We start from the raw sequence: 27,973 nt of genomic DNA, 5'->3' as shown, positions 1-27,973 counted from the left end.
TGTCTCTACACGTGTTCCTTTACAGAGAGGGAAACATGTACACTAAAATGCTCACGCTTAGGCTGTCTCAGCAGTCAGTACACATCAAATAGATGTTGAAGTTTCAAACTTCTTGGACCTATATAGAATTCTAAAATTTAATCATGTTCTACTTAAATCACTTTTTTAGGTGATTGGGATATTAATAATCCTTCATCTTCAAATGTGATTTATGATGAACAGTCACCATTTTCCCCATCTTCACATTCTGCTTCCGTATTTGAAGAGTCCCAGATGCCAGTAACTGAAGAATGCTTAAAGAGAGTGCAGATAGGTAGAAAGGCAGAAGAATTCAAGGACGCTGCTCCTGAAAAGAAAGGCACTTCAGATGAAAATCAGTCTGAGACCAAGCATCAGTCCCTTCAAACAAATGTGAATAAGAGGGACCAACCCAACTGTCATGGGCACAGTGACAAGAAAAATCTATTAAAAATAGAAAATGGTGTTCCACCAAGAGGTAGATCTACTAGTCCCAAAAAGTCAACCAATCCACATTCAGAGGAACATCTGGAAAAAAGTGCCGGCCCTCGAAAAAATGACCCCCCAAGACGACCCAGGGATCGGTCGCTGAGCCCCAGGAAAGGGGAGAACAGAAGTTCCCAGCTCCGCACCAGGACAGGCCCTGGACAAGAGCCCTGCCCACCAAGCAGCCCGAGGAAGCAGCAGAAGGCGGAGGGAAGCCAAGACCAGCCCCACGCCGAAGCCGAGTTCCCAGAGGGCGCCGCTGAGCACGGCCCCGCAGGGAGGGGAAAGGCAGGGGTCGTCAGGAAGGATGCGAGTGCGAGGCCGGGCAAGAGCAGAGCCAGATCTCCGGAGAAAAGATGCAAGCGGGTGGATGAAAAGGCTCTGCCATCCAAAAAGACGAACACCACTAGCAGAGCCCTGCCTGAAGATGGAAAAGGGAAGACGGCACGCAGAGAAGCAAGTTCTAGTCAAGACCAAACAGCGGAAAGTGCCCACGTGTCAGAAAAGCCGCCAAGGCAGGAGCCTGCCTCCCACAGAGGGAGGGACCTGGAGGCGGCTGACGGGAGGAGTGCAAGCGGCTCTCCGGTTAAAAAACCCCCCATAACTCCCGGGCCCTGGAAGGTGCCCAGTGCAAATAAAGTCCCAAGCACGAGTGACTTGCAGACTGAGAAACGGGTGTGACCTTCAGTAGCAAACAAACAAGTTGTAATTTTTCTTAACTAAAAAGCATTTTTCCCCAAAATAATACTTTTTTGCAACAATTCCTGAACATTTTAATTCGAGCATCAAATGACCGAGGCTGCATGAAGGGCCTTTAGGATCGCTGAGAACCCGTGTGCCCCCAGCTGAGTGCCCTCCCTCCCACTCAGGAAGGCGCTGCGTCCGCCCGCAGGCTGCTCGGCTCCTCTTCCCGAGGGTCTGAACAAGTAACTTCTGTTGATCCTAGCAGGGTGTTCATCACACACTTCGTATCTGTGCCAAGTTATCTACTGGATCATGTCAGCTTCACCCTCCTCATCCAGATATCTCCAGTCATGAAAAAGTGAGGTTTGCCTTGAAAGTTGATGTTCTCAATAGCATGCTGCATGTTTACGGAGAGAAATATTTGAATCCTTGCAGAAAAGATTAAATCACCATTAAATCAAGATGGTAGTTGCCTCTTCTAACAGCTACTGATGTCCCAGTTTAAAAATAAAACTCGAAATTTCACTCCTTTAAAGAAAATATATACAACCAAATATTGACACTTTCATATGGCTTGTATGTTCGTTTGGCTGTTAAAGATTACTTACGATCCGAAACAGCAGAGTTCAGCTCGTGCTGTGGCTCCAGCCCTGGCGTGGTGATCTCAGGTCCCCTCTTCCTGCTGCAGTAATTTCATCATGGAGCCACGGAGCAGCGTGTGGAAATACTGCTCATTGCTCTTCGAAGAAAAACTACCGACCGTCTGTTCCTGGATGTCTTCGTTGTACCTACTACTAACGTCGTTAGTCCTGATACATACATACCTGAGGAGTCAGATCGGTAGAGAGTGTCTCAGGGGCCTGATCAGAAAGCCTGTTTCACAGTCCTTTGCCAGCCGAAGCATCAGCTCTGGCAGTACATGTCCACGCCAGGTGTGGAGCAGCAGACCCTGGCTAAGACCGACCCAGCAAGGAAGGACAAACGTGGCAGACAGTCCTCGCTGCACTGTATTTTATTTTTAATCTACATTAACTTCCTTATTTAGAAATAAGAGACTTAACATGTGCTTAGCTTTTACAAATTTTCAGAGTCCTCTTGAATTCTAATTAAAGATATTTGTTGAAAGAGGAAGTTTTAAACTCCGTAAAACAGCGGGCTTCTCAGTCCCATGAAACAGCACTCAGTAGCATTGTCAAAAAAGGCACATTCTCAGAATCAAATTATTTTCTAGAATATTTGCACACACTTGTGCTGTCACCCAAGTTCATCTTGTGAAACAACACATCAGGTCCTTCCCTCTGCCAGTCTGACTGTGAAACTCTCGCACGTGACAACTGTATCAGCCCTGGAGATAAGACGCACTTCCCAGAGGGAGTTGTGAAACCCCATTTTCATCCAGAACTATATTTAGTCACCCATTGTTAACTACTTGAATAGAGCAAAACTAGGAGGCGTGGTAAATGCCAAGAATTTAGTACCACAGAAATTTATTTTCCCTATAGCTCACAATTAGTGATACAAATCCTATTTTTATCGTTAACTGTGACATAACTTTGATGTCATATGTTGTCAGTCTGATGTGGCTCTTCCTAAGTAACCTGTCACTGTACTGATTATATACTGATTTAGCGATGTGGCCTTGGAATGTCTAGAAAAATATGGATGTACTGGTTGTAAATGTTTATATATTGTACAGTCCCTTTATATATACACTGAGGTTCTGATTAGAGAAAGAGATCTGTAAATCGCTCGTTATTTTTTATATAGATATTAAAAAAAGAAAAAGCAAAAAGTAATTCCTGGCCTGCATCTCTTTTGCTGTCAGTTTTGTTTAATGCTGCTTTCTGGTTTTGGAGACAGTTCCCACTACGGCCTGATCCTTACCCTCCAGCCCACACCCAGAGTCCCACAATCAGGAAGATTCTTCCAGTGACGACTTTAGCTACAGAGGTTCTACTTTTATTATCTATAAAGCTTGAAACTGATTTGTGCCAGATATCATGATGCCCGTTTTTCACTTTCATTGCCAACAAAACAGTGTTGCATAAACAGTCTGTCCCTAACAAAGCCCTCCCTCACACTGTCCTACTGGGGATTCAGCCCCCAGACACTTATCACGGCGACAGCAGCAGAAGTCCAGTACCACAAGATCGCGGAGTTCAATGATTTCATCACACTGGGGCAGTTCACATTTTAAAATATCATTTAATTGACATTTATACTTACTTTCAGGATGAAGTGTTCTGACTTGATTTCATATAACTCTCAATGTGAATAATACTTCAAGACCATGATGAATTTAGTACTCTTCGGGGGAAAGTACATTCCTAGTTACACTGCGTGAGTGCGCACTAAAAATAAGCCTCCGCAGTGGAGAGGTTGCAGCGAAGGCCACACAGCTTGGCAGCAGAACCATCCTGTTGCTGTCTCAGTGGACATATCTTCTTACTGGCCACAGCAGGCAGGAAATCGTGGGAAGCTACTGCACTGCCTCACTAGCAAGATTAGAAAGGTGGGTCTTATCCTCTGAGCCAATCAGCTTCTGTGTAATGGTCAGTTCCTTGTCCTCAGAAAGGCATTTGACTTTTTACTGCTACATGAGAATATCTTGATAGCAAGATGTTCTTTTAAACATGTAGACAAGTGAATTTTATGTTTAAAGCAGAGTTGGGTTTTAACAAAGCAGGGGGCATTCACATCAGTGGGAGCACCTAATGCCTGCCAGGGAGCCAGTCCAGAGTGTGCCCTCGGGTCAAGGAACACTGGTGCGCATGTAGACTGGTGACGGAAGGGGACACCTGAGTGGGGTAAGGTTGACTGCAGCACGTGTGCCCTCCATGGCATGCTTCAGTGCCCAACACTACGGTTTTTAAACAGTGACAGATTTACTTATTCAGGCAGTTCCTTCTGGTTCTATTAGATTTATCAATATAATGACTAATGCTAATAACATCATTATAGTTTAACAACACAATGACTTGTTAACAGCATACCATGTTTAAATGAAATCTGGGGCCGGCGCCGCGGCTCACTAGGCTAATCCTCCGCCTAGCGGCGCCGGCACACCGGGTTCTAGTCCCGGTCGGGGCTCCGGATTCTGTCCCGGTTGCCCCTCTTCCAGGCCAGCCCTCTGCTGTGGCCAGGGAGTGCAGTGGAGGATGGCCCAGGTGCTTGGGCCCTGCACCCCATGGGAGACCAGGAAAAGCACCTGGCTCCTGGCTCCTGCCATCGGATCAGCGCGGTGCGCCGGCCGCAGCACGCTGGCCGCGGCGGCCATTGGAGGGTGAACCAACGGCAAAAAGGAAGACCTTTCTCTCTGTCTCTCTCTCTCTCTCACTGTCCACTCTGCCTGTCAAAAAATAAAAAAAATAAAAAAATAAAAAAATAAAAAAAAAAAAAATGAAATCTGGAATCTTTGCCTTGGTTAGGTAAGTTCAAGATATTCACTAAATTGGCTGTTTTCAATGTTGCCATGCAATTAACCTTAAGAAGTATAATAATATGAATGAATGATTGTAAAGTTGGGATTTTACTTCATAGAAAACTTGGAATTTTCCTCACTTATATTTGAAAATACAAAAACATAGAAAAGAGCTTTAAGTTAGCCTCAATCAAGATGTTAACAATTTTGTGAGTATGTGTCTATTTTACAATATTTGCATTAAAGTCAGCAAGAACTATTAGCAAACGCACCAGGTGTTTATTTTGTCCTTAAAGGACACCACGTGTTCACTGGAGTAGTAGCTTGGTGCAGCTCAGAGGCCCAGGTAAGGCCGCAGGAAAGGTATCGAGTTAGCGCTCACTTGTGAAACTCAAACTTCATCACTCAGCGTGGCAGCAGTAACTGCAAGAAGCAAAGGGTTATTGAAGGTCACTTGTCAGTACATGCTCAGGTGAAGCAACACGCCACAAAATCATGCTTAGGATTGAGAGTGAGACCCAGTGGCCCACTGAGTGTGTAGATGCAAACATTCTCAATGAAGCAGTTCGGTTGTTTGAAAGGAGGTTCTTTTTCCAGCACATATGGCTACTTAGCCTCTAGGCGTAAGAAAACAGAAACGGGACTTCTGCTTGGTAAGATATCCTAGTGCTTCATTTTTCTCCCCTCTTGGAAAGTCAGTGGAACCACACCCCTATAGGCAAGTACTTGGTCATCCCATTTTTCAAAGGTTTAGTTTATATTATACACGGGCCATAATGTACACATTTAAGAGGTCTGTAGACTATGCCTCCATAGCCATTGTCCCAATAGAAGAGCAGATTACAAAATTATTTCTCTGATCCCTCTATAATTACTATTACAATTAAATGTGTGAATGGCCAAATCTAGTTTTGGTTTAAATTCAACAGGTGAATATCAAAATCTCATTTCTCTTCTGAAATCAAAAGCACATGTTCCTAGAAATTTTATAGGGTTAAATGAACCACTGAGGGCAGGAGAACCATGAAATTACAGCTCTTCTATCCTATATTCTAACAACAACATTTCATGAATGGTAAATGAGTTGGGTCTAGTCTTGATTCAGTCAGCATTTTCATTGAGCACCAACTGTGGGGCAGGTGCTGTCCTGTATCCCAGAGACCTAGGAGTGAACAGAAGTCCTACCTTCAAGGTGCTGAGATTCTCAAGGGGAAGGAGACAAACAAGTAGGCAGACTTGAACATGATAATTGTGATTTAAGTGCCACGAAGGAAACTACCAGACTGACACAACTACCTCAAGTAAGGAACGGACAGCTGCACAGCCAGCCAGGGGTGAACACAGGAAGATGCATTCCAGGCAGCAGAAATGAGCTCACAGGAGAAACGGCGTGGTGCAGGGAAGGCACAGGGAGTGATGGAGGCAATGACGGAGAGGGCAGCGGGCCTGTTAACGAAGAGCGCTGCAGGCTACCGCCCGGGAAGCAAACAGAGGTACCCAGGAAGCGAATGGAAGCTACCGCCCGGTTAAGAACAGAGGTAGAAATGACAGAAACACAGCGTGCTTCACAAAGTTCATCACAAAGAACAGAGATTTTTATTTTGGTGAAAAAATTTTGAAAGCCATGCACAGTCCTAATATGCATCCCTATGAACTTTTTGAGGACGTCTCCTATTTGTCAGATTCACTCATGCGGTTGTGGAGAACCAACCTCACAAGGCAAGAACAAACAGGCCAGCAGGTCAGCAGAGCAGCTGAGGTGAGAGTCAAGTTGGCTTCACCTGGAAGCGAGGAAGCTGCAAGTGACTGGAGAGCAGATTAGACGGGGACCCTCAGCGTCAGCAAGCAGGCAGACTGTCAGTTACTAAGGTGGCGGAAGCATTTACTTCCCCCACCTTAAAACTAAGAACAAATGGGGATGGAGATATATGGATATATACATATATATATATGAAAATATATTGTTAAAAAAACGGACTGTAGGATGTAGGTGGCAGGCAGCGCAGGACATGGAATCCAGTGTGTCCCACGGTTCCCCGGATGACTGCCTGCAGTTTCTAGGCTGCACTGCAGCCAAACCGAATCAAGCAGTCTCACCGAGTTGAGGAGACGGTGGGGAATCTGGAGGACCAGGACGTTTAGAACTTGCAGGAGGATCACCACAGAGAAGACAGCCATGGTGAGGTGACAACTCCAAGTCGTGCACAGGGCTCCTTGCATACTCCGCCAAGTAGTGATCAACATGAGTAGATGCGGAAATCCCACGATGAGGGAAAGAGTCACAGAGAACACAAGCAGAAAAACTCCTGAAGTTTACACAGAACTGGGAATGGTTCACCTTCCACAGCCAAAAAGAAAAAGCTGGTAATTCGCAGGGCATCATCAAACGGAATCCTCTGAACAGCAGGAGAGTAGCCCTGAACACGCCTCTGGCCCACCGGCCAAAGCTTACGAGCAAGCCTTAAAATGATCAAACTGTTTCCACATAGCTTCCCTGCCTTCGCAACCGAAGCTTGAGAACATTTAAAAGACCACCAAATCGGGGCCGGTACTGTGGCGTAGCACGTACAGCCACTGTCTGCAGCACTGGCCCCCCCAGTATGGGCACCAACTTGAGTCCCAGCTGTTCTCCCTTTCTCTGAAACTCCAACTTTCAAATAAATAAACCTTTAAGAAAAAAAAAAGACCACCAAAATAATACACACAGAATCCAACACCTAAGAACACAAAGTTCATAGCCAATAAAAAATTATCAGGCATGCAAAAACTCAGGAAGATAAGACCCAGGGTGAGAAAATCCCATCAATAAAAACAGACCCCAAAATGATTGAGATAGCTGTCTTACTGTTCTTATTGACTACTCCTCTTATAAATACACTTACTATGTTAAAGTATAGAAAAGAGTAAGCATGTTATGACATAAAAGGACTAAAATCAAACTTTAAGACATGAAAAGTACATTGGATGAGATTAACAGCTAATTAGTGTAGAGAAAGAGCTTAGTGAACCTGAAGGCGCAGTAACAAAAACCTCCAAAATTGAAGACAGAAAATGCTCGGAACATCACTGTGCTCCCAGACTCCAGGCAGCAGGAAGGAGGTGGGAGACAGTGAGGTTCTGCTACAACTACTAAATGTCCAAGCCAGCTTACTAATGAAGGCGGGCATCTGCGGCTCAGAGCTCTGGGGGTTTGTGGTCCAGCAGGCAGGCCCCGCTCAGGCCGAGTGGCGAGGCTGAGGGCGGCAGAGGATGTATTGTGCACGTGTGCATAAGAGGACGCAAACAACCCGCGTCAACAAAGGCGTGGCCCAGCAACCGCACACTGAGGCTCTGAAACTGAGGGATGGTGCACCAGGTTGCAAACAATAAAATTACCCATGATGCATGGGACAGGAAACAGCGAGACGACCTGCATGTGGAAACCACCATGTGTGAGCAGGCCTGTAGTTGTTTCTCACGCTTAGTAACAAGGCATCATGTGGTGACTGTCACCTCAGCTAACAGTTATTAGCACTGAACAAAAACGGTAAGCTAATTAATAATTTCTCAGTTTATTTCACAGTTTAAGTGAGTTTTTTTCAACAAAAGCCTAGAAATCAAAAACTTCCAGTAAAGTTCTTTTATTCAGATTCAACCTAAAATAATTTATTCACTCTGTCTTTGACACGGAAATGAAATCTCTAACTCCATAGAGTATAATAGAAAAGTACTGAATTTGCATATTTCCAGGAAAAGATTTTGCTTCATGCTTTGGGCATCTACCACAGTCATCCAGAAGACCACTTCCAGTAAATGCAACTGTCAGAGCACTGAAGCGCCCAGAATACATTCCCTAACTCAGAAAATGGTTCTTGTGTTACCAGAACACAGTCTCGAGGCTGCTGACTGTACTGTTGGACAGCCACAAAAACACAGGCTTTTTAGCATGCACACCCAAGTGGAAAGGACTTGTTCCTCTGGAGACACGACTCGTCAGTGTGCCAGAGCTGAGAGCACCGTGCGTGGGAACCAGCAGGTGGGCAGCTCACTGGTTCTGCAGCCTCCTCCTTCATGGGTAAACACTGACGCCAGCCAGGGCCCAGAGTCCAGGCGTATGATGCAGCTTATGATTTAATTTTCCATAGCTAAGAAAAGAAAATACCTAAAGTAAGTCAGCTGCAAGACAAACTTGGGATTTACAGGTGTATGTACATGACTACAAAACAAGAGCCCTTTAAGAAAAAAAAAAATAGCAGCTCTGGAAATAGCAACTACTGAATATCATAGAGAAAAAACAACAACTTCCAGGATCAAAGATGACACGCTGCAGTTCAGTGTTGTTGGTTTTCACCCATTCTACCTCCACACACTTCCCTAGATCAGAGTGAGACCCTTACCTGGGCCTTGCTATTAAACGGATGTGAAATCCAAACTTGATTTTTTTGTTCCATGCAAGAGCTCAGTCTAGTGCACATAAATTAAATGAGACCCTGAGCTGAGAAGGCTGCGGACCAGTGACCAGACTGTTCCCTCCCTCACACGTTAGCTCCATGCGAGTCACACACGGTAAGCAGCACAGATGATTATACAGAGCAATTCTGAGAAGGGAGATGCTACGGAGAGGTGGTCACACTTACTCTTATATTAAATCCTAGAAGGTCACTTATAACACCTGAGACAGCGGAGAGGATGACTACTCTTGTGATGTTGTAGATGAGGGGATTCATCGTCAGCCCGTAGAGTCTGAACGGTGTGTCCAGCTCCTAGGAGACAGGAGGACTGCAGTGAGATGCCGTCAGTGACTCCTTCCTGTCACGGTCAAGTCTGACAAGGGCGAGGACGGCCACCAGCAGCCTCTCCTCAGTACTCAAAGCTACTTCCCAAAAAATCCGCAGTGCACTTTTTAAAAAGATTGATTTATTTAAAAAGCAGAGCAACAGCAAAAGAGGAAGACATACACAGAGAGAGATCATTCACCCCTGGCTCACTCCCCAAATGTCCACAACAAACTGGTCTGAGCCAGCCTGAGCCAGGAGCCGAGGACTCCATCCTGACCTCCCACTGGGCGGGCAGGGCCGGAGTACTTGGGCCATCGCTGCTGCTTTCCCAGCAGAGAGCTGGATCAGAAGCAGAACAGCAGGGTTCCAGTTGGCACTCTAACATGGAATGCTAGTGTCACAGCAGTAATTTAACCTGCTTGCCACAATGTCAGCCCCTCCTACTTTTCCAATGACTAGGATTTTTTAAAGATTTTTAATTTATTTGAAAGGCAAATTTACAGAGAGAGGGAGAGAGAGATCTTCCATCCACTGGTTCACTCCCCAAATGGCCACAACAGCAAAGGCTGGGCCACCTGCTCCTGCTTTCCCAGGCACATCAGCAGGGAGCTGTATAGGAAGTGGAACAGCCGGGACATGAACAGGTGCCCATATGGGATGCCAGCATTGCAGGTGGTGGCTTTACCAGCTATGCCACAACACCAGTCCCAGAAATTTTTTCAAAAGATTTATTTAATTATTTATTTATTTATTTTGAAATAGTTAACAGAGAAGGAGAGAGTCTTCCATCCACTGGTTCAGTCCTCAGATGGCCACAATGACCACTGCTGGGCAAGGCCAAAGCCAGAAGGCAGGAGCATCTTCTGGGCCTCCCACATGAGTGGCAGAGTCCCAGGCACTTGGACCATCCTCCACTGCCTTCCCAGGCACATTAGCAGGGACCTGGAATCGGAAGTGGAGCAGCCAGGACTCGAACTGGTGCCCATATGGGATGCCAGCATCACAGGCAGCGGCTTTACACAACACCGGTCCCCAAAATTCGATTATTATTTAGGTTTAACTGAAAACCATCAGGTGAACATTTTGGATCTACACAGTCTAACACCTACCCTTTCCCAGGGTATTTTCCAAGTAGTAAAACACTGATTTAATTAATGTCTTTAAAGCCAGCTTTAAAAGCCCTCCCTTTTCTTCTGTAAAAACACTACATGGTGGCCACAGCCCATGGCCAGTGAATTCCTGGTAGGAGACTCACTGCACACGTCTCTTCCCAGGAGTCGGGCAAGTCAGGGGCAGGGCTCAGAGACGGCAGCACAGAGAGCTCTGGGGAAGTTGTTCAGGGAGGCTGGGTAGCCCTTGGACACCAGCCAGCAGCAGCAGCTGCTTGGGTGCAGAGGTTGAGACCATGCCTAAGGACGGCAGCACGGAGCCACAGCAGCCGACTCCTGGCAAGGGCAGCGTGGGGCTTGTCAGTCTTGTTCCCCCCTTCGCCTCTCCACACAGGGACAAGGGAGCGCTGGCCACAGTAACTGCCCTGTGGAGGAGACTGGCCACCTCCTTAGAGCACTGACGCCCAGACGAACATGGCCATTTGTAGTCCCTGAAGGTGACAAGTGCCTTGAAGCTGGCCTGCTGCCCAGTCCGAGTCTGCTTTTGCACAGGTGGCCCTTTCCCCTCGAGGGCCGTCCCCAGGAAACCGTCAGTGATCTCCATCTGACTCCGTGCTGGACAGAGGGGAGAAGCGGGCTCCTCTCCTCTAGGGTCTTTGCCCAGACGGCCACACTGGGTGGTGAGAACCACTCTTCAGCCCCGGCCTTGCCCCGAAGTTCTGTCACCTCAGCTCGGTGCAAACCACTACATGACCCCTACCCCCAGCCACCACCGTCTCAGCCACTGCTCCCAGGTCTCCTCCTGGGCCGCCTGCGTCACCAGGGTGTCATCTGCCCATGCGTTTTCTCAGAGAAGCGGCTGATTAAATGTCAGCGGTACTGAAAGTGCATGATAGCATGTTGCTTACTTTTAACAACTTGGTGGACAGCTTTAATACATTGTTGACCAGAGTGAGCTGTTCTTTCTTATTTGGCTTCTTTTCCATCTTAAGATATAAATTAATCTGAGGGAAAGAAAGAATAGAGATTAAGGTAAACGTCGGAGAGAAAAGATACACAAACTGCATGAAGTCATGTTTTCAAGTAAAATAAATTTTGGCACACCAGCAGCTACTTCTGCAGAGAACATGTGCCCCGCCCCCAGCCTTAACAGTCTCCCTTTGGCAAAGAAAAGCACGTAGTGAACTTAGTGAAGAAAAATTAATGATGAAGCAACTTAAATATCAAAACAATGAAAACTCTTAATATAAATTGTAATATAATTAGCATGTAAACACCTTTATCCAAAAACTGTAGCTCATTATCTCAGTATTCCCCAACTAACTTAATATCCTCATAAAACATTTGTGGAAGATAGCTGTTTGTTTTAATCTGAAAGGCAGAGTTAGAGAGAGAAAGTGAGTGAGAGAGAGAGATCTTCCACCCAATAGTTCACTCCCTAAATGATCGCAGTGGTCAAGGCTGAGCCAGGCTGAAGCCAGGAGCCTAGAATTCTATCTGGGTCTCCCTGCCACATAAGTGGCCAGGGGCCCAAGCACTTGGGCTGTCCTGTGCTGACTTCCCAGACACGTTAGCAAAGAGCTGGATCAGAAGTGGAACAGCCAGGACTTGAACCTCTGCCCATTTGAGATGCCAGCACTGCAGGCAGCAGCTTAATCAACACAGTGTGCCACAAAGCTGGCCCCAAAGATAGCTGTTTTTAACTTTTTTTTTTTTTTTTTTTTTGACAGAGTGGACAGTGAGAGAGAGAGAGACAGAGAGAAAGGTCTTCCTTTTGCCATTGGTTCACCCTCCAATGGCCGCCGCGGCCGGCACGCTGCGGCCGGCGCACCGCGTTGATCCGATGGCAGGAGCCAGGTACTTCTCCTGGTCTCCCATGGGGTGCAGGGCCCATGGGCCATCCTCCACTGTACTCCCTGGCCACAGCAGAGAGCTGGCCTGGAAGAGGGGCAACTGGGACAGAATCCAGCGCCCCAACCAGGACTAGAACCCGGTGTGCCGGCGCCGCTAGGTGGAGGATTAGCCTAGTGAGCCGCGGCGCCGGCCAGCTGTTTTTAACTATTAATTCCTTATTTTTTCCCTTTATAGGAAGAACTCGCCACTATGATTCTAAGGCAAACAAAACTGGGAAATTATATCAATTTAAATTTTAAGGAATGGGTAAATGTAAAATTAAAAACAAAAAAATTTAAAAACCACTTTATACTACTCCATTTTGACAACAAGCATTTCTCAACTCAGTACCTAGTAACACACTGAAAAACAGGTATTTCCCAAGCACTGAACAATGTATTCTATGATTGATACAGAAGAAATTCAAAGAGCTTGTTAAATGTATTAAATGAAAAGTACTCTAAAGGTCTAATACTTAATGTAGACTAGGAGGGGCTGGCACTCTGGTACAACAGGTTAAGCCACCATCTGCAACTCTGGATCCCATAAGGGCACTAGTTGGAGTCCCGGCTGTTCTACTTCTGATCCAGCTCACTGCTCACACACCTGGGAAAGCAGCAGAGGATGGCCCAAGTCCCTGTGCCCCTGTCACCCATGTGGGACATTCAGAAAAAACTCCTGGCTCCTGGCTTGGGCCTGGCCCTGACCCAGCTTTGGCTATTATAGCTATTTAGGGAGTGAACTAGAGGATGGAAGATCTCTGTCTCTCCTTCACTCTCTCTGTAATTCTGCCTTTCAAATAAATGAAATAAACCTTTAAAAATAAATAAGTAAATTTTGAATATGAGATTTAAAAACATCCTCCATTGCAACCAATCAAAATACCTTAATAGTACACAAAGTACTTCCAGTTCATTACATCTCCATTCCCACAATCCTGGAGGCAGATGAGGAAGAGATTATGCCTGGTTTACAATGTCAGGTCGTATGCTAAAAAGGGACAGTGAGGTGGTGACCCTACCCTGAACCCTCTGCATGAATCTCACAGGGTGTTATGCCATCGCTGACAGGACCAACCAATACCTGTTCAGTGAGTAATATTGAAACATTGCTGTACTTCTTATTGGTTTCTGACCCCAGTGAGGCCAGGCGCAGTAAGAAAAGCAGTAGAGCTGTTTCCCAGATCAATAACTCCCAGTTATAAGCATCATTCAGAAAAGTCTTATGTCCTTGGAGAACCTATACAAAGAAAAAAAAGTTAAGTCTCCTATTTGTCTTAAAATCATATAATTACTTTTTCAATTTTAAAACATTTTCAAGAATCCAGAATGTTAATACTCAGAGCAGAAGAGCTTTAATACTTATAAACTATTATCTCTTTAATTAATCATCATGTATTTCTAGATTTTCTCCTTTTCATGAAAGAAAATGGAAGTAATACAGAAGTCTGGAAGTAATATAGAAGAAAATATAACATTAAAATACAACATTAAAATTAAGGCAGATGCCTTTCCAGCTACTTTAACCACCAGTGTGTCCACTCACACTTACATGGTGACCACTATACAAAGTATTAACTTTGCATTCTTTCTAGTGAACTTCCTAAGATGTAGCCTATCCCACTAGTACGACTAGAAAATCCTAAGGATCATTTCCTTTGTTGTTGTTGTTGTTGTTAACTTCAGAGGCAAAGAGGCTCCACCTGCTGATTCACTCTCCAAATGCCTGCAACAGCCAGGGCTGGGTCAGGGCCAAAGGCAGGCGCTGGGAATGCTATCCAGGTCTCCCTCAAGCGGCAGGGATCCAATTACCTGAGCCATCACCACTGCCTCCAGGGTGTGCATCAGGAGGAAACTGAAGTCAGGCACTGGAGTTAGTAATTGCATGGGACGCAGGTATCTTAGCCCTGAGAATTAGTTCTGTATTACACTGCAGGATCCAAATAACAATAGCAACAGCAGTAACAGAGCTACCATTATTAGGTACCAAGTATTGTCAAGATTTTCAGCAAGACATTTTGTTTCTTAAAAAAAATTGCTTTAAAAGTAAAGAAATTTACTCAAGCAATTCCAAAGTCAAATGAAAACGTAGGCATTTTGAAAAACGGGAAATCACCCAGCAGCTGCCCTCTCCACCCTCCGATAGGGCCATGTAGGCGTCTGTCTCCACTCTCAGCAAACCCCATGGCCTCACAAAACTCCAACTCTGACTTGTGCCGGCTTTGGTTTGTCAAAAGCCTGTTAGGCCCCATTGACCCCTACCGATTTCTCACCTCCAAAGTCTACCCACAGATACCTCAACATTTTTAGTTGTGATTTCCAAAGACAGAATGTGCGTAATGTCTGGGTGAGTTATTTATGACTAGGAGGAGGGAAGTAGCAGCTAACAGCACCTAGTCCCACATCTTCAGAGGTGCTGTAATTTGTTTCCCAGCAACAGATAATACACAGATCACAGCCAAACTGCTGCAAAACCAAATACAAAGGGAAACTCAAGATCAGCCAGAGAAAAAGAACATTACTTTCAAAAGAGAAGCAGTAACAGCTGATTTCTCAAAATGTAACATGGGAATCAAAAGATAACAGACCACTAGGAGTGCTGAACTGGCAACCTAGAATTCTATTCCCAGCAAAAACAACAACAACAAAATACTTCAAAATCAAAGTGATAATGGACAGTTTCAACAAAGGAAAAACAGAATTAATCACCAGCAGACTAGCACAATACTAAATATTAAAAGTTATCCAGATGGAAGGAAAATAATCCCACAGAGAAACAAACACAAAGTGCATCAAATAATAAAAAGCAGCGGAAAGGGGAACTGTATGAGTAAATGTAAATGAGTAACTGACTACACAGAGCAATAATAATTACACTTTATGGGTTAAAATCTATGTTAAGTGAAAATAAAGGGTTATAACACACAAAAGGTGAAGGAGTAAGTGAAATTAACTGTATAAGGTCTGGGCACTATAAAGGAGGTGGCAAATTAATCATTAAATTATAAATTAAGGATGCAGACTGTCATCTCTTTTACTACCAAAACAAGGGTAAATGAATGTCTAACGATGGAGAGGATTACATGGAATATTAAAGAATATTTGATGAGAAAAAAATGCCAACAGAAAGAAAAAGGAAAATTAGCAGGTGGACTAGATACTATTTGTAATCATAGTGATCACAGCCTGGTTAAATGACCAGATGCTCTGAAACACTAAGATTGTGATGCTGGATAAAGAAACAAGCAACCAGAGCCGGTGCCGCAGCTCACTAGGCTAATCCTCCGCCTGGCGGCGCTGGCACACCAGGTTCTAGTCCCGGTCAGGGCGCCGGATTCTGTCCCGGTTGCCCCTCTTCCAGGCCAGCCCTCTGCTGTGGCCAGGGAGTGCAGTGGAGGATGGCCCAGGTGCTTGGGCCCTGCACCCCATGGGAGACCAAGAGAAGCACCTGGCTCCTGCCATTGGATCAGCGTGGAGCGCCGGCCACAGCGCACCAGCCGCGGCGGCCATTGGAGGATGAACCAATAGCAAAGGAAGACCTTTCTCTCTGTCTCTCTCTCTCTCACTGTCCACTCTGCCTGTCAAAAAAAAAAAAAAAAAAAAAAAAAAAGGCAACCAAAAAAAATTATACGGATTATAAAACATGAGGACAATAAAAAAATTAAGAAAGTAGACAAATATACAACACACAAAAAGTAACCAAAAGACAACTGATGTGAGTGAATATCAAAATAAGTAGAAACATAAACAGAGACATTTTATAAGGTCATGAAAAACAAAATACTTGACACTTCCAGATTAAAGGAGACTGAAGAGACACAGAACTAAATGTAATGTGTGATTCTGAACTAGATCTTGGATTCAGGGGGAAAAAAAATCTATAAAGGACATAAAAGTCTATCCATCAAGAAGATGGGTAACAATTCTAATCTGGATGGAACCAGTCACACAACTTGATAAACAAAGCAAGGGCAGGTATTTGGCATAGAGGTTAAGATGCTCCCATCTCATTTCAGACTACCTGGGTTCAAAACTTGGCTCCAGTTTAATGTTAATGCAGACCCTGGGGGGAGCAGTGAAGGCTCAAGTAATTGGGTTCTTGCCATCCACATGGGAATTCCAGAATGAATGCCTGGCTCCCAGCTTCAGCCCAGCTCAGCCACAGCCAGTGTGGGCATTTGGGGAATGAACCAGCAGGTGGAGGAGTGCTATCTTTCCCACTTCCTCTGTCTCTCAAATTTAAAATTTTAAATATAAGTATCATACTTTGGGGCCAGAGCTGTGGCACAGTGGGTTAACGCTCTGGTCTGAAGTGCCAGCATCCCATGTGGGTACCAGTTCGAGACCCGGCTGCTCCACTTCCTGTCCAGCTCTCTGCTATGGCCTGGGAAAGCAGTGGAGGATGGCCCAAGTCCTTAGGCTCCTGCACCCGCATGGGAGATCGGGAGGAAGCTCCTGGCTCCTGGCTTCGGATCAGCGCAGCTCCAGCCATTGCGGCCATCTGGGGAGTGAACCATCGGATGGTAGACACCTCTCTCTCTCTCTCTGCCTCTCCTCTGTCTGTGTAACTCTGACTTTCAAATAAATAAATAAATCTTAAAAAATATATCATACTTTTAAATCGCAAAAAAAATCATAAAGCAAAAATTGACAGAAATAAAAGGAAATTGTACACAATCCATAATTATTATAGACTTTAACACACCTCTACCAACAGCTGACAGAACAGGGCAGACTACAGGGTGCAATGGAGAGAAGAAATAACTTCTGATGGTCAACTGCAAACTAGATGACAATGGCTGACAAAAATTAACTCAATACTTCAAAGTAGCAAGTAGAGAGAAGATTTTTCTTTTATTTATTGAAAAGGCAGAGGAGCAAAGAGATTTTCTGTCTGCTGGTTCACTCCCCAAATGACCACAAGAGTCAGGGCTGGGCCAGGCTGAAGCCAGGCGCCGCAGACTCCATCCAGGTCTCCCACGTGGGTGGCAGGAACCCAAACACTTGGGATATCCTTTGCTGCCTCCCCAGGCATACCAGCAGGGAGCTGGATTGCTGGGACTCGAACCTGTGCTCTGACGAGGGCTGCCGGCACTGCAGGCAGCAGCTCCACTGCAGTGCCAATCCCAGTAGACAGGATTTTGAACATTCCCGAGACAAAGAAATGGTAAGTGTCTGCGGTGACAGATATAGCCATCACCCTGATCTGATTACATATTGTGCACACATACTGAAATATTACACTGTACCTCACCAATATCTATGATTACTACCTGCCAATCAAAAATTAAAAGATATTTTTTAAAAATAGGCAGACAAAAAATGAGTAAGAATATAGGCAGTTTTGGCAACGAAACTGATAGACTTGGACTAAATGGCATATATAGAACATTGCTGTTAACAAGGACAGAATATAAATCCTTTCGGAGTACTGATGGAGGACTTAACAAAACTGAACATACGTTGAAAAATAAAGTGAGTGTCTATGGATCAGGCATGTAGCCTAGTGGTTAGGGGTTAAGGTGCTGGTGATGATACCCATATCCCACACAGAAGAACTTGGGTTCGATTCCCACCTCCAGCTCCTGACTCCAGCTTCCTGTCAATGGAGACCCTGGAGGCAGCAGTGACGGCTCAAGTGACTGGGATCTGGCCACCCATGTGAGAGACCTGGATTCGGGTCTCAGCTCCTGGCTGTGGCCCTGGCCCAGCCCCAGTCATGGACATTGGAGGAATAACCAGATATGGGAGCCCTCTTTCACTCTGCCTCTCTGCCTATCAAATAAACAATAAATTTTAAAATAATTGAAAAATGAGGAAGGATTAGAACGTGGGTGGGAGGGATGGTAGGGAGGGAAATATCACTATGTTCCTAAATCTGTTTATATATGAAATTTGTATAATTTAAATAAAATTTTTAAAAATCTATCAAAAACAAAAACAAAGTGTTACATAATTCAAAGGACTGAAAACATCCAGAGTATTTTCTCTGAGTGCAGTTCAATTAAGATAAAACTCACTAGGAAAGTACAAGATAAGCCTGTAGTTTTTTCCTGAAATTTTTCAGAATGAAACAAGCACAGAAGTGCTTTAAAAACAAAAATAGACCGGTGCTGGCATTGTGGTATGGTGGGTAAAGCTGCCTGGGGGCCAGTTCGCATCCTGGCTGTTTCACTTTGAATCCAGCTCCCTGCTAATGGCCTGAGAAAAGCAGTGTAGAATGGCCCAGGTGTTTGGGCCCCTGCCATCTCCATGAGAGACCCAGATAAAGCTCCTGGCTCCTGGCTCAACCCTGCCCACTGTGGCCACGTGGGAAATGAACCAGATCTCTGTCTCCTCTTCTCTCTCTTTAACCCTTTCAAATAAATAAATAAATCTTTAAAAATAAATAAGTATATAAACAAATAAATAAATAAAGGATTCATCAAAAGGACAAAGTAAAAGGTTTCAGGAGCTCCCAAAATTTGAGCCAAATTTGGGACACTTTAGGAATCAAAACAAATACAGTATTAGATTATAATTCATTGGATAAAAATAAGAATACATGATCCCATGTAAATGAATGAATGTACAAGTGAATCAGTGGGAAATAAATGAAAAGTGTGTCCTTTAGAGTGAAAACTAATGAATGTGGAAGAGACAATGTAATTAGAAAGTCACGATTTGCCACCCCAGTATGCTGGCTTTACTATCAGTCAAAAATGACCGACTGAAATTCAAGTGATCTTAGAGTCTTCAAGGACTTCAGAATGACTTCTACTCTCATTTCAAACAGTTAGAAAAACGAACAAGCATCTACAACAGCAAAAGAAACAGGCATATTAAAAACATATACTTACACACAGTGACCTGGTTTAAACAGAAAGTGAATTTTATAATAGAATATCCATGTTTTTGTTAAAACAGATATGAAGGCTTTACCTGGGCACAACAGATAAAAGCAATGGAAAGCGTCAGTAAGAAGACGGAGGACACAACCACGTCGACAGAGCGCTGCGGGCCCCGTCTCTGCGGAGGGAGAGGCAGATGTCAGCGTCTGGGGTCGCCGGCGGAGGCAGCAGCAGCCCTCACCTCACTAGCGCTCTGGATGCTGCGGGGGGGCTAAGTCAGTGCTTCTGAGAGCGCGCAGGGTGTGACCGTGTGCTGCCAGTCATCAGCTCTACACGCTAAGCGGGACAACTGATTCACGGACACATTTTCAGCTGAAGTATTTCCCAAAGTGTCATAAAAAGATGAAATATCTATTAGTCTGCCCTATGAAATTCAAATTTTTCTTCTCTCTTTCTATGCTCTTATTTATTTATCGCTACCACGTCTGCAGAGAGATCCCGCCTAACTCGGTACACACAATGTCTGAGGGCCACGGATCCCACTGTGCCCAGAACCCAGAGCACACTGCCCTCTGAGCAACTGCTGCCCATAAACTTCATGGGCAGGTTCTCAGCTTACTCATGCATATATCCCACTGTCAATCAGATAAAACTCACCTTCAGATAGGAACGCAGCGATAACCATATTTTAATGTTCTCCACCTTTTTAAGTCTAAAATGAGGTATTTCATATTTCCTAGCTTTCCTGGCAGAAGTAATATGGCTGAAGAGTTTTGCAAATAAAAATCTCTAGAGGAGATAAAAAAAAATCAGAGTGAAGTATGTATATTTCTCTGGGTGAGTATTCGTATAATTGTAGTATTTGCAGCATATAAAAAATGTTTAAAAGAATGAAATGCCCATCAGTGATCACTAAGATGAACAGTGAAAATATTTTAACAGCTCATTACCCTGTTGCTTCCAAAGAACTTTATTTGGTGACATACTTCTCCATAGTACAGTGTACTTGACGTTTGCAAAGAGTACCCTTTAGAGACCTTTGTGAATCTCCAGATTCACAAACTAAAATGTTTATACATGATTCTGGCTTACTCCCAAATTATACTTCCATTCAAAATCAACTTTCTTGTGATATCACCAACATATAAAATTCTCAATCCATAATTCTGTCAAATTTCAAAAAATATATTTTTCACTTCCCATTTTTCACAAGAACATTATCACTTTGAGAATTACTACACATGCAATGGATTAAAAAGCAGCAAAGGCACCCTAAGGGTGTCCACTTACTAACCCTTCATTGCCCACATCAGCTTTTGGGAAGATAACAAATCAAGCGAATAAATATAACTCAGAGGAAAATCAATACACAAAAACAGAGGAAAGAAATTTTACTTATTTTTCTACTGACCTGTTTGTATGTTCTCTCTGCCACACACATCATGAAAAAAAACATCCATGTAAGACACAATCTTTCAAAAAAATTAATTATAGACAAAATAATAACAGGCATAACAGGAGGTGCCCCACAGAAGAGAGTCAAGATCTCCTCAGCTGAAATGGACTTCAGTTGGTCAAAGCTCTTCTCATGGAAAAGTCGATGTAAAAAAGGAAAAAATGCTAATCCAATGGTGACAACATTTCCCAACATCTGATAACCTACTCCTTGCTGATATGCATTAACCTGGGAATGCAGAATTTCCATCATTATTGCATAGCTTAACAGAGTTACAAAACAGTATTTTTAAGCATTTTAAAAGAAGTACAGGTAAAAATGGCATACAATGACTTTTTCTTATTGACAAGTAGGCTGAAATGAGATAAATAATATATGTAGAATACACCTGAACAATTGGTCATGCTGACAGAGACCATGTGTAATAAAAATTATATACAAGAGTCTACCTACAAATTAGAGGCTGCCATTGTGGCTCAAGTTTGGAATTGCAGATGAGCGCTGGTTTGAGTTCCAGCTGCTCCACTTCCAATCCAGCTCCCTGCTAATGTGCCCACCTGGGAAAGCAGCAGATAAAGGCCCAAGTGCTTGGGCCCCTGCCACCTTTTGGCAGGATCAGGATGGAGTTCCTGGCCTGGTCCAGCCCTAGCTGTTGAGGCACAGATGGGGAGTGAACCAGCAGTTGGAAGATCTCTGTCTCTTTCTTTAACTCTGCACTTCATATAAATGAACCTTTTTTAAAACCTATGAAATTAAAATATGTACATACATTTGTTTTAAAGGCAGTATACTGTTTTAATCACTATGTACACTCTTATGCAATAGTCCCTAATGACTAAGTCGGTAAAACTTATCCAACCTACCCTGCTCATGATGATGCCACTCATCTCCAACACAGACATGTCCATCTTTTTACACTCATTCCCTTCCCAGATTATTGCACTGACTCGATCAGAGGCAGGACTTGAATTCTGAAGCCAGAATAAATGGTTCTGAAAAGAAAAACAAAAAAAGCTCCATCCACTCCTCTTTGCCTCCACTGTTTCCTTTCCCTTTGTCTAGTTCCTAAGCTCCATTCACCAATGCTCAGTCTCATCACTCTATGCTCCCTCCAAAGCTAATCAGACCTCCATGATGCTGATTTGTAGGCTTTCCCCCTTACTACACTCACGCTATTTTCTTATCTGGAGAGGGGCTAAGCAACTTCTATAATGAGGAGAGGTAGCAGTCCATGATTCTAAGGTTGCTTCCCTCTCTAAAAGTATGGAAATGAATCAGCCTAGTGTATTGGTGGGATATTAAAGAAGAAAGATTTTTCCAAAGCAAGCTGACTACACTGAGAGTAGCAGGAGAGGCCCTCGGGCTTTATAAATCACATACATGGGATTAATTCTCCTGGTGAGAACACAGAAAGCGCAGGGTCAAGAGGAGACGGGCAGGGAAAGAGCCCATCCTCCTCTGGCATGTCATGTGCGGTTCTTCAAGTCCAGCTCACCATCACAGTGCTCTTTGACAGGCACAAATCTCAATAATGTTGCCCTCTGAAATTAAAAATCCCTATAGTCTGTATCAGACAAATTAGCAATTACATGGCGCATTTACACTGTGTTTATGTCCCATTAATATTCTCCACACCCCCAAATACAAGTTTCCACAGAAGCACCAAATGGTGTAGTCCTTCTCTTTCTACCACAATGCTCAGGAGCGTTCACTGATGTTATTAATTTACTCATCGGTTTATCTAACAAATAGTTATTAAGCACCGACTGTGTCATGGGCACTGTGGATACAACGGAGAACAAGAAGCTCCTTGCCATCAAGGCTCTTCCAGACTTTTGAAGGAGACTGAATTAAATAAAGCTGCAATACGCAAGGTAAGGAAAGAAAAATTGTTTTAAGAGAAATCCAGGTCCTCAAATGACTCACGGAAGATACATATTGTGGGAAAAAAATACACTGATTCTTTTAATTCCATTTTCCATGAACTTTTTAAAGTACTCTTATATAGGAAAAGTTTCCTGCAGGAACTATCACTCAAGCCAAAACCTGTCCAAAAATTAAAAAGGAGTCAGCCCAAGGAATAGGTATTAAGAGGAAAAAAAATCTGTCCTGGACAAAGAAACCAGCATGTGTGAAGGGCCAGGAGCACGTGAGGGCCAGTGCATTAAAGAAACCAGACGAATTTCAGCCTTGTGTAAGTGCACCATGTTAGGAGAGGGGAGCAGATGGTCAGAGGTGGGTGACACCACACCTGAGAGCAAAGGAAGAAACAGAAACAAATAATTCAGAGGGAGGAAAAAGCACTTTAAAGGGAGTGGCATCATCAGGTTGTATTTTGGATGCATCACTCTGGCTGCAGTGAGGAAAAATGAGAGGAAGGCAGGCACGCCTAGAGAGGCTGCTGTCGTGATCCGGATGAGAGGACAATGGCCTCCAGCACGCAAGGTGGACACGTGGTCAGCATCAGTAACCACATGGTGAACAGGAGAACGTCAGGACTTGTGACGGGTGCGGAGTGGAGGCGACAGTCAGTGCAAGGGTTCTGCCTGGGATGTGAGTCACGGTATTCAGACCCCTGGGGAATGAAGAGGAAGGAAGCTTTGGGCAGCCATGACTTCTATCTGACAGCACGAGTTTACCTGCCTCCGTTATTCTTAGAATCAAACTATGCATCCCCAAAGCGCTACAGAGGCCAAGATCACCACGATGCTGCACATAACCATGGAGGGCTGACGTAATTCAGGTGAATTTTCAGACTAAATATAAAGAACATTACAGTCGAACATTGACAGCAAAATTGAAGAGATTAGCATAAAACTAAAATGAGAAAATGCAGTTTGTTCCTGGTTAACTGTTTAAAAATTGTACATATTTAATGATGTAGGTCTTGTTTTTTTTTGTTCATGAAAATGCATATCCTAAATGGTACCTTACAATCAAGAAAATTCAATGATTAGACAATCCATCATCCACTACTATTTATAAGGTGATCTGGAAACAGAGTAAATTAAACATTGGAGAGGCTGATAAGAGAACCATTTTTAAATCACTCAACCTAACCAGCAATACAGGAATAAGCTGTATCAGGAATCACGAGCACTCCAGCTCCAGGAGTGTCTAAGTAGATGGTGACTGCTGTTCTGACAGGGGTAACAGTAATACTACCATTTACTAGGTAAACACTCCTGCGGGCATTACACTAAGCACTTTAAATCATCTTATTAGCTGTTTCATGATATTCCAAAGTAGGAACTATTACTATCCCATGACAGATGGTAAAAAAAAATTTCTATAGATATAAGATGAATTCCTACATTACTTGGAAGTTTGAAATATCCTTCCAAAGAATCTCCATTTCTATGATTTTATGATAATAAAAACCTAAAGTAAAAAAAAAACTTGAGTTTTATATTATTAGAGAAACAAATTGCCACTTCATAATAAATTCATTTACCACACTGTGGTTAGGAAAATGTAGTATAAGGCAAGTACACCAATCAAACAACCCTGTTCATATAAAATGAACACTGAGAATCACTCTAAGAAAAATAACAGGGGACTGGCATGAGGCATAGTGGGTTAAGCTGCCACCTGCAACGTGTCTGTCTGTGTCTCTCTCTCTCTCTCTCTCCCCCCCTCCCTCTCTCCCTTCCTCCCTCCTTCCCTCTAATCCTGCCTTTCAAGTAAATAAAAATAACCTTAAAATAGTAATAACTCAGAAATGTATTCAGAAGAAAAAGTGAGGTTAGGGCAACTTGAGAGTACTTCCTCTAAGAGTTCTAATCCCAATAGCTTGACTGACAAGCTATACTCAGTTTGCCGACCTCACAATCGAGGATAACAATATCTACCTTCTCAGATGACTGTAAAGTCAAATGACAGTGTACCTGACACAGGCAACAACTACTAGCTACCGGTTATGACCTCCACAGACCTGCTGAAAAACGTCCTCTTTCGGGTCACGTTTGGTTCCTGAGTGCAGAGTGCTCACGTGGGTCCCCTCACTGTCACTGGTGGCAGACGATCGGCACTCTGGGCCATGCAGCAGGTCGTCCCACAGCATATCTTCAGTCTCTGAGTCATGGCGGGTGCTTTCTGAGTCTCTTCTTGACAGGTTGATGCTTTGAGAGCAGCCATTCACACCAGATCTAGAGCCCTTGCAAGGAAAGCACAATTGTTTCTTTTTTTTTTTTTTTTTGACAGGCAGAGTGGACAGTGAGAGAGAGAGACAGACAGAAAGATCTTCCTTTGCCATTGGTTCACCCTCCAATGGCCGCCGCTGCAGCCGGCGCACCGCGCTGATCCGATGGCAGGAGCCAGGATCCAGGTGCTTATCCTGGTCTCCATGGGGTGCAGGGCCCAAGCACCTGGGCCATCCTCCACTGCACTCCCTGGCCATAGCAGAGAGCTGGCCTGGAAGAGGGGCAACCGGGACAGAATCCGGCGCCCCGACCGGGACTAGAACCCGGTGTGCCGGCGCCGCAAGGTGGAGGATTAGCCTATTGAGCCACGGCGCCGGCTCACAATTGTTTCTCACTCATCTTTTAAAAAAAGAAGATATCTGAAATAAAATAACAGGTTATTTATGGCAATGGCTGACAAACATTCATAAGTTGATCACCATATATTCATTTCTCCATGAGGCTTCATGTAACAATATATTTTAACATTTTAAAAATTGTATTTATTTCCATTTATCTGAAAGGCAGAGAGTGAGCTGCCACCTTCTGGTTCACTTCCCAAATGTCTGCAACAGCATGGGCTGGGCCAGGCCAAAGCTGGGAGCTGTGAACTCAATCTAGGTCTCCCACATGGATATCAGGGACCCAACTACTAGAGCCATCACCTGCTGCCTTCCCACGTGTGCATTAGCAGGAAGCTGGAATGAGGAACAAAACTGGGACTCGAACCCAGGCACTCTGATATGGGATATGGGTGTCCCGAGCAGAATCTTAACAGCAGTGCCAAATGCTCGCCTCCGTATTTTAATATTTGAATGTCAAACTTAGATGAATAGCAAGCAGGACTTGAAAAGACTCCCTCTAGGGGACCAGCATTGTGGCTTAGCAGGTAAAGCTGCCACCTGCAATGCCAGCATCCCATATGGGCACCTGCTCATGTTCCAGCTGCTCTACTTCCAGTCCAGCTCCCTGTTAATGGCTTAGAAAAGTGAGCAGAGGATGGCACAAGTGCTTGGGCCCCTGCCACCTATATGGGAGAACCAGATGAAGCTCCTGGCCTCAGCCTGGCTCAGCACCAGCTGTTATGGCCACCTGGGGAGTGAACTAGTGAATGAAAGACCTCTCTCTGTCTCTATATACAGCTCTTTCAAACAAACAAATCTTAAAAAAAAAAATGGGGGTGGGGGATAGGCATTGTGGCGTGGTGGGTTAAGCCACCACCTGCACTACTGGCATCCCGTATGGGTACCAGTTCAAGTCCCAGCTGCTCCATTTCTGATCCAACTCTCTGCTAATACACCTGGGAAGGCAGCAGAAGATGGCCCAAGTCCTTAGGCCCCTGCACCCATGTGGGAGACTCAAAGGAAGTTACTGGCTCTTGGGCCTGGCCCAGCCCTGGTGTTGTGTTTATTTGGGGAGTGAACCAGAGGATGGAAGACTTTCTGTCTCTGTGTCCCTCCCTCTGTTTCTTTAATTCTGCCTTTCAAATCAATAAAATCTAAAAAAAAAAAAGGAAAGAAAGAAAAAAAGACTCCCTCTAAGAAGTTGCTGCTAAGTCATGGGACTGTTCAACCAAGGTTTTCTGGGATGGGAGTGACTCCTGTAAACACAGTCGTGGGATCAACTGGTTGGCTTGGCTGAGCCTTTTAAAACACGCAAAACGTTCTCTCCTTTAAATATTATGACCTTAACTGTAGACCTAGTCACGTCCAGGGTCCCAGCCCCAACATGTTGAAGGATAATCAGCCAGAGAAAAGTATGCAGCTCTCCTACAGTACAAACCTAAATAGAAAAGTTTTTCCCAGACCCAACTACCTTCCTTGTAAAGCAAAACAAAGCAAAAACCTACCATTCATTTCTGAACGATAATATTACAGATACTCCCATTAGCTTTCATGGTGAAATTTATTGCTCACATCTTTAAGAGGTCCTTTTCAAAAATCTGTCCAATCTCACTTCTGTCAATCCCAAGTAGGATACTTAAGAAGAAACTCCATATTCCAGATGAGTATTAGTAATCTCATCATTTAGCTATCCAGTAACCTCTTTCTGAGCATCATCTGATACTTTTTAAATTTTAAGTCAAACTAAGAAAGAACTCATTCTCATTCTGAGGGCGAGTAGTCACCTAAAAGCTACCAGATCACTGCGGCAGGGGGAGGGAGGCAAACATAAACACAACTTCAGGGGACCTGTTACAAAATGAAAGGACAAAGTCATTACAGTCAAGAGTACACCTTGAATATTCATCTCTCAAAAGGATACGCTACCTGGCTGAAGGCTGCTGATTCAAATTCTGATTCAGCCAAACTATCTGAGTCCCGCACAATGTGATACCATCTTGCACTGGTTTTCTTTACCTGCCAAAAATCAAACCAACAAACAACAGGAAAACAAGTCAAGTGCCTCGTTACTATTCAGTGGTTAAGGAATTAATTCTTACAGTTTTGTAAACTAAAATAAAAACTACCTGAGAGTTTAAGTGCCTTGAAAGTATTGATTTTCTGTTCTTAACTTCACAACCATTGTCACTTGAGGCCCCTTCCACGCTCCGACGCAACAGCATCATCTGTGTCTGTGCTTCACCGTCCTCCTCACTTGACAGATCGTCTGAAACTCCATTCCCCAGACGCCTAAAAGCCTCCTGCAAAGAGAACAGCAGTCTCTCACAGGGGAAGGCCCAGAACACTCCAGTGAACTGCACATGTGAAAACAAAATCATACAAAAACCTCCAAGCAGTAAAAGAAACCTAAACCAAACAAACCTCAACAGTGCTTGATCTCAATAAAGAAAAATATTAACTTGAAACTGAACAGCCTAATGGATGTGGCAGTATGAGGAGGCAGTTACAAGCTTAGGCACAAGTCAAACTGTAAGCATGGATCACAGCTCTTCTACTCACTAGCTATATATCCTTGGGAAATTTACTAAATTTCTCGGGGCCTCAGTCTCCTTATCTGAAAAGAAATGACATAAAAACATCTATCTCACAGGGTTGTTCAAAACACCTGGAACAATGTCTGGTTACAGTAATGGCTCAATATTCACCTACTACCGGTCTAACACATAAGAAAATCATTCAAAATGACAAGGTAGAAGTATGTAGTTAGCTGGAGTCACAGAGCAGACCATCTCCAC

The 27,973-nt window shown here is 44.1% G+C and overlaps 2 protein-coding genes across 14 annotated transcripts in view; one reads left to right on the top strand and one right to left on the bottom strand.

The window, feature by feature from the left end:
* MAGI3 (membrane associated guanylate kinase, WW and PDZ domain containing 3) overlaps nucleotides 1–2,984 on the top strand; it is a 297,604-nt gene extending 294,620 nt beyond the window's left edge. For all 3 annotated transcript variants that reach the window (XM_017345962.3, XM_017345964.3, XM_017345963.3), the window contains one exon: nucleotides 170–2,984. In XM_017345962.3, coding sequence (XP_017201451.2) covers nucleotides 170–1,185 — 1,016 coding nt within the window. In that variant the 3' untranslated portion in view covers nucleotides 1,186–2,984. The remainder of the gene's footprint in view (nucleotides 1–169) is intronic.
* A 1,882-nt stretch (nucleotides 2,985–4,866) lies between these two features.
* Nucleotides 4,867–27,973, bottom strand: part of PHTF1 (putative homeodomain transcription factor 1) — a 53,136-nt gene continuing 30,029 nt past the window's right edge. For 7 of the 11 annotated variants that reach the window (XM_070077842.1, XM_070077845.1, XM_070077847.1 and 4 more), the window contains 11 exons: nucleotides 27,305–27,478; nucleotides 27,105–27,194; nucleotides 24,588–24,809; nucleotides 21,517–21,645; nucleotides 20,609–20,881; nucleotides 19,855–19,986; nucleotides 19,289–19,375; nucleotides 13,452–13,607; nucleotides 11,384–11,479; nucleotides 9,226–9,351; nucleotides 8,142–8,733 (listed from right to left, as the gene is read on the bottom strand). In XM_070077842.1, the coding sequence (XP_069933943.1) occupies nucleotides 8,713–8,733; nucleotides 9,226–9,351; nucleotides 11,384–11,479; nucleotides 13,452–13,607; nucleotides 19,289–19,375; nucleotides 19,855–19,986; nucleotides 20,609–20,881; nucleotides 21,517–21,645; nucleotides 24,588–24,809; nucleotides 27,105–27,194; nucleotides 27,305–27,478 (1,506 nt within the window). In that variant the 3' untranslated portion in view covers nucleotides 8,142–8,712. Of the gene's footprint in view, nucleotides 5,033–8,141; nucleotides 8,734–9,225; nucleotides 9,352–11,383; nucleotides 11,480–13,451; nucleotides 13,608–19,288; nucleotides 19,376–19,854; nucleotides 19,987–20,608; nucleotides 20,882–21,516; nucleotides 21,646–24,587; nucleotides 24,810–27,104; nucleotides 27,195–27,304; nucleotides 27,479–27,973 lie in introns of those variants that run through there. The other 4 variants (XM_070077844.1, XM_070077846.1, XM_070077851.1 and 1 more) reach the window with 2 other exon arrangements.

The sequence above is a fragment of the Oryctolagus cuniculus genome, chromosome 7, assembly GCF_964237555.1.
Source record: "Oryctolagus cuniculus chromosome 7, mOryCun1.1, whole genome shotgun sequence".
Taxonomy (NCBI): Eukaryota; Metazoa; Chordata; class Mammalia; order Lagomorpha; family Leporidae; genus Oryctolagus; species Oryctolagus cuniculus.
Note: the sequence above shows the minus strand (reverse complement) of the source record. Positions and strands in the feature narration are given on the sequence as shown.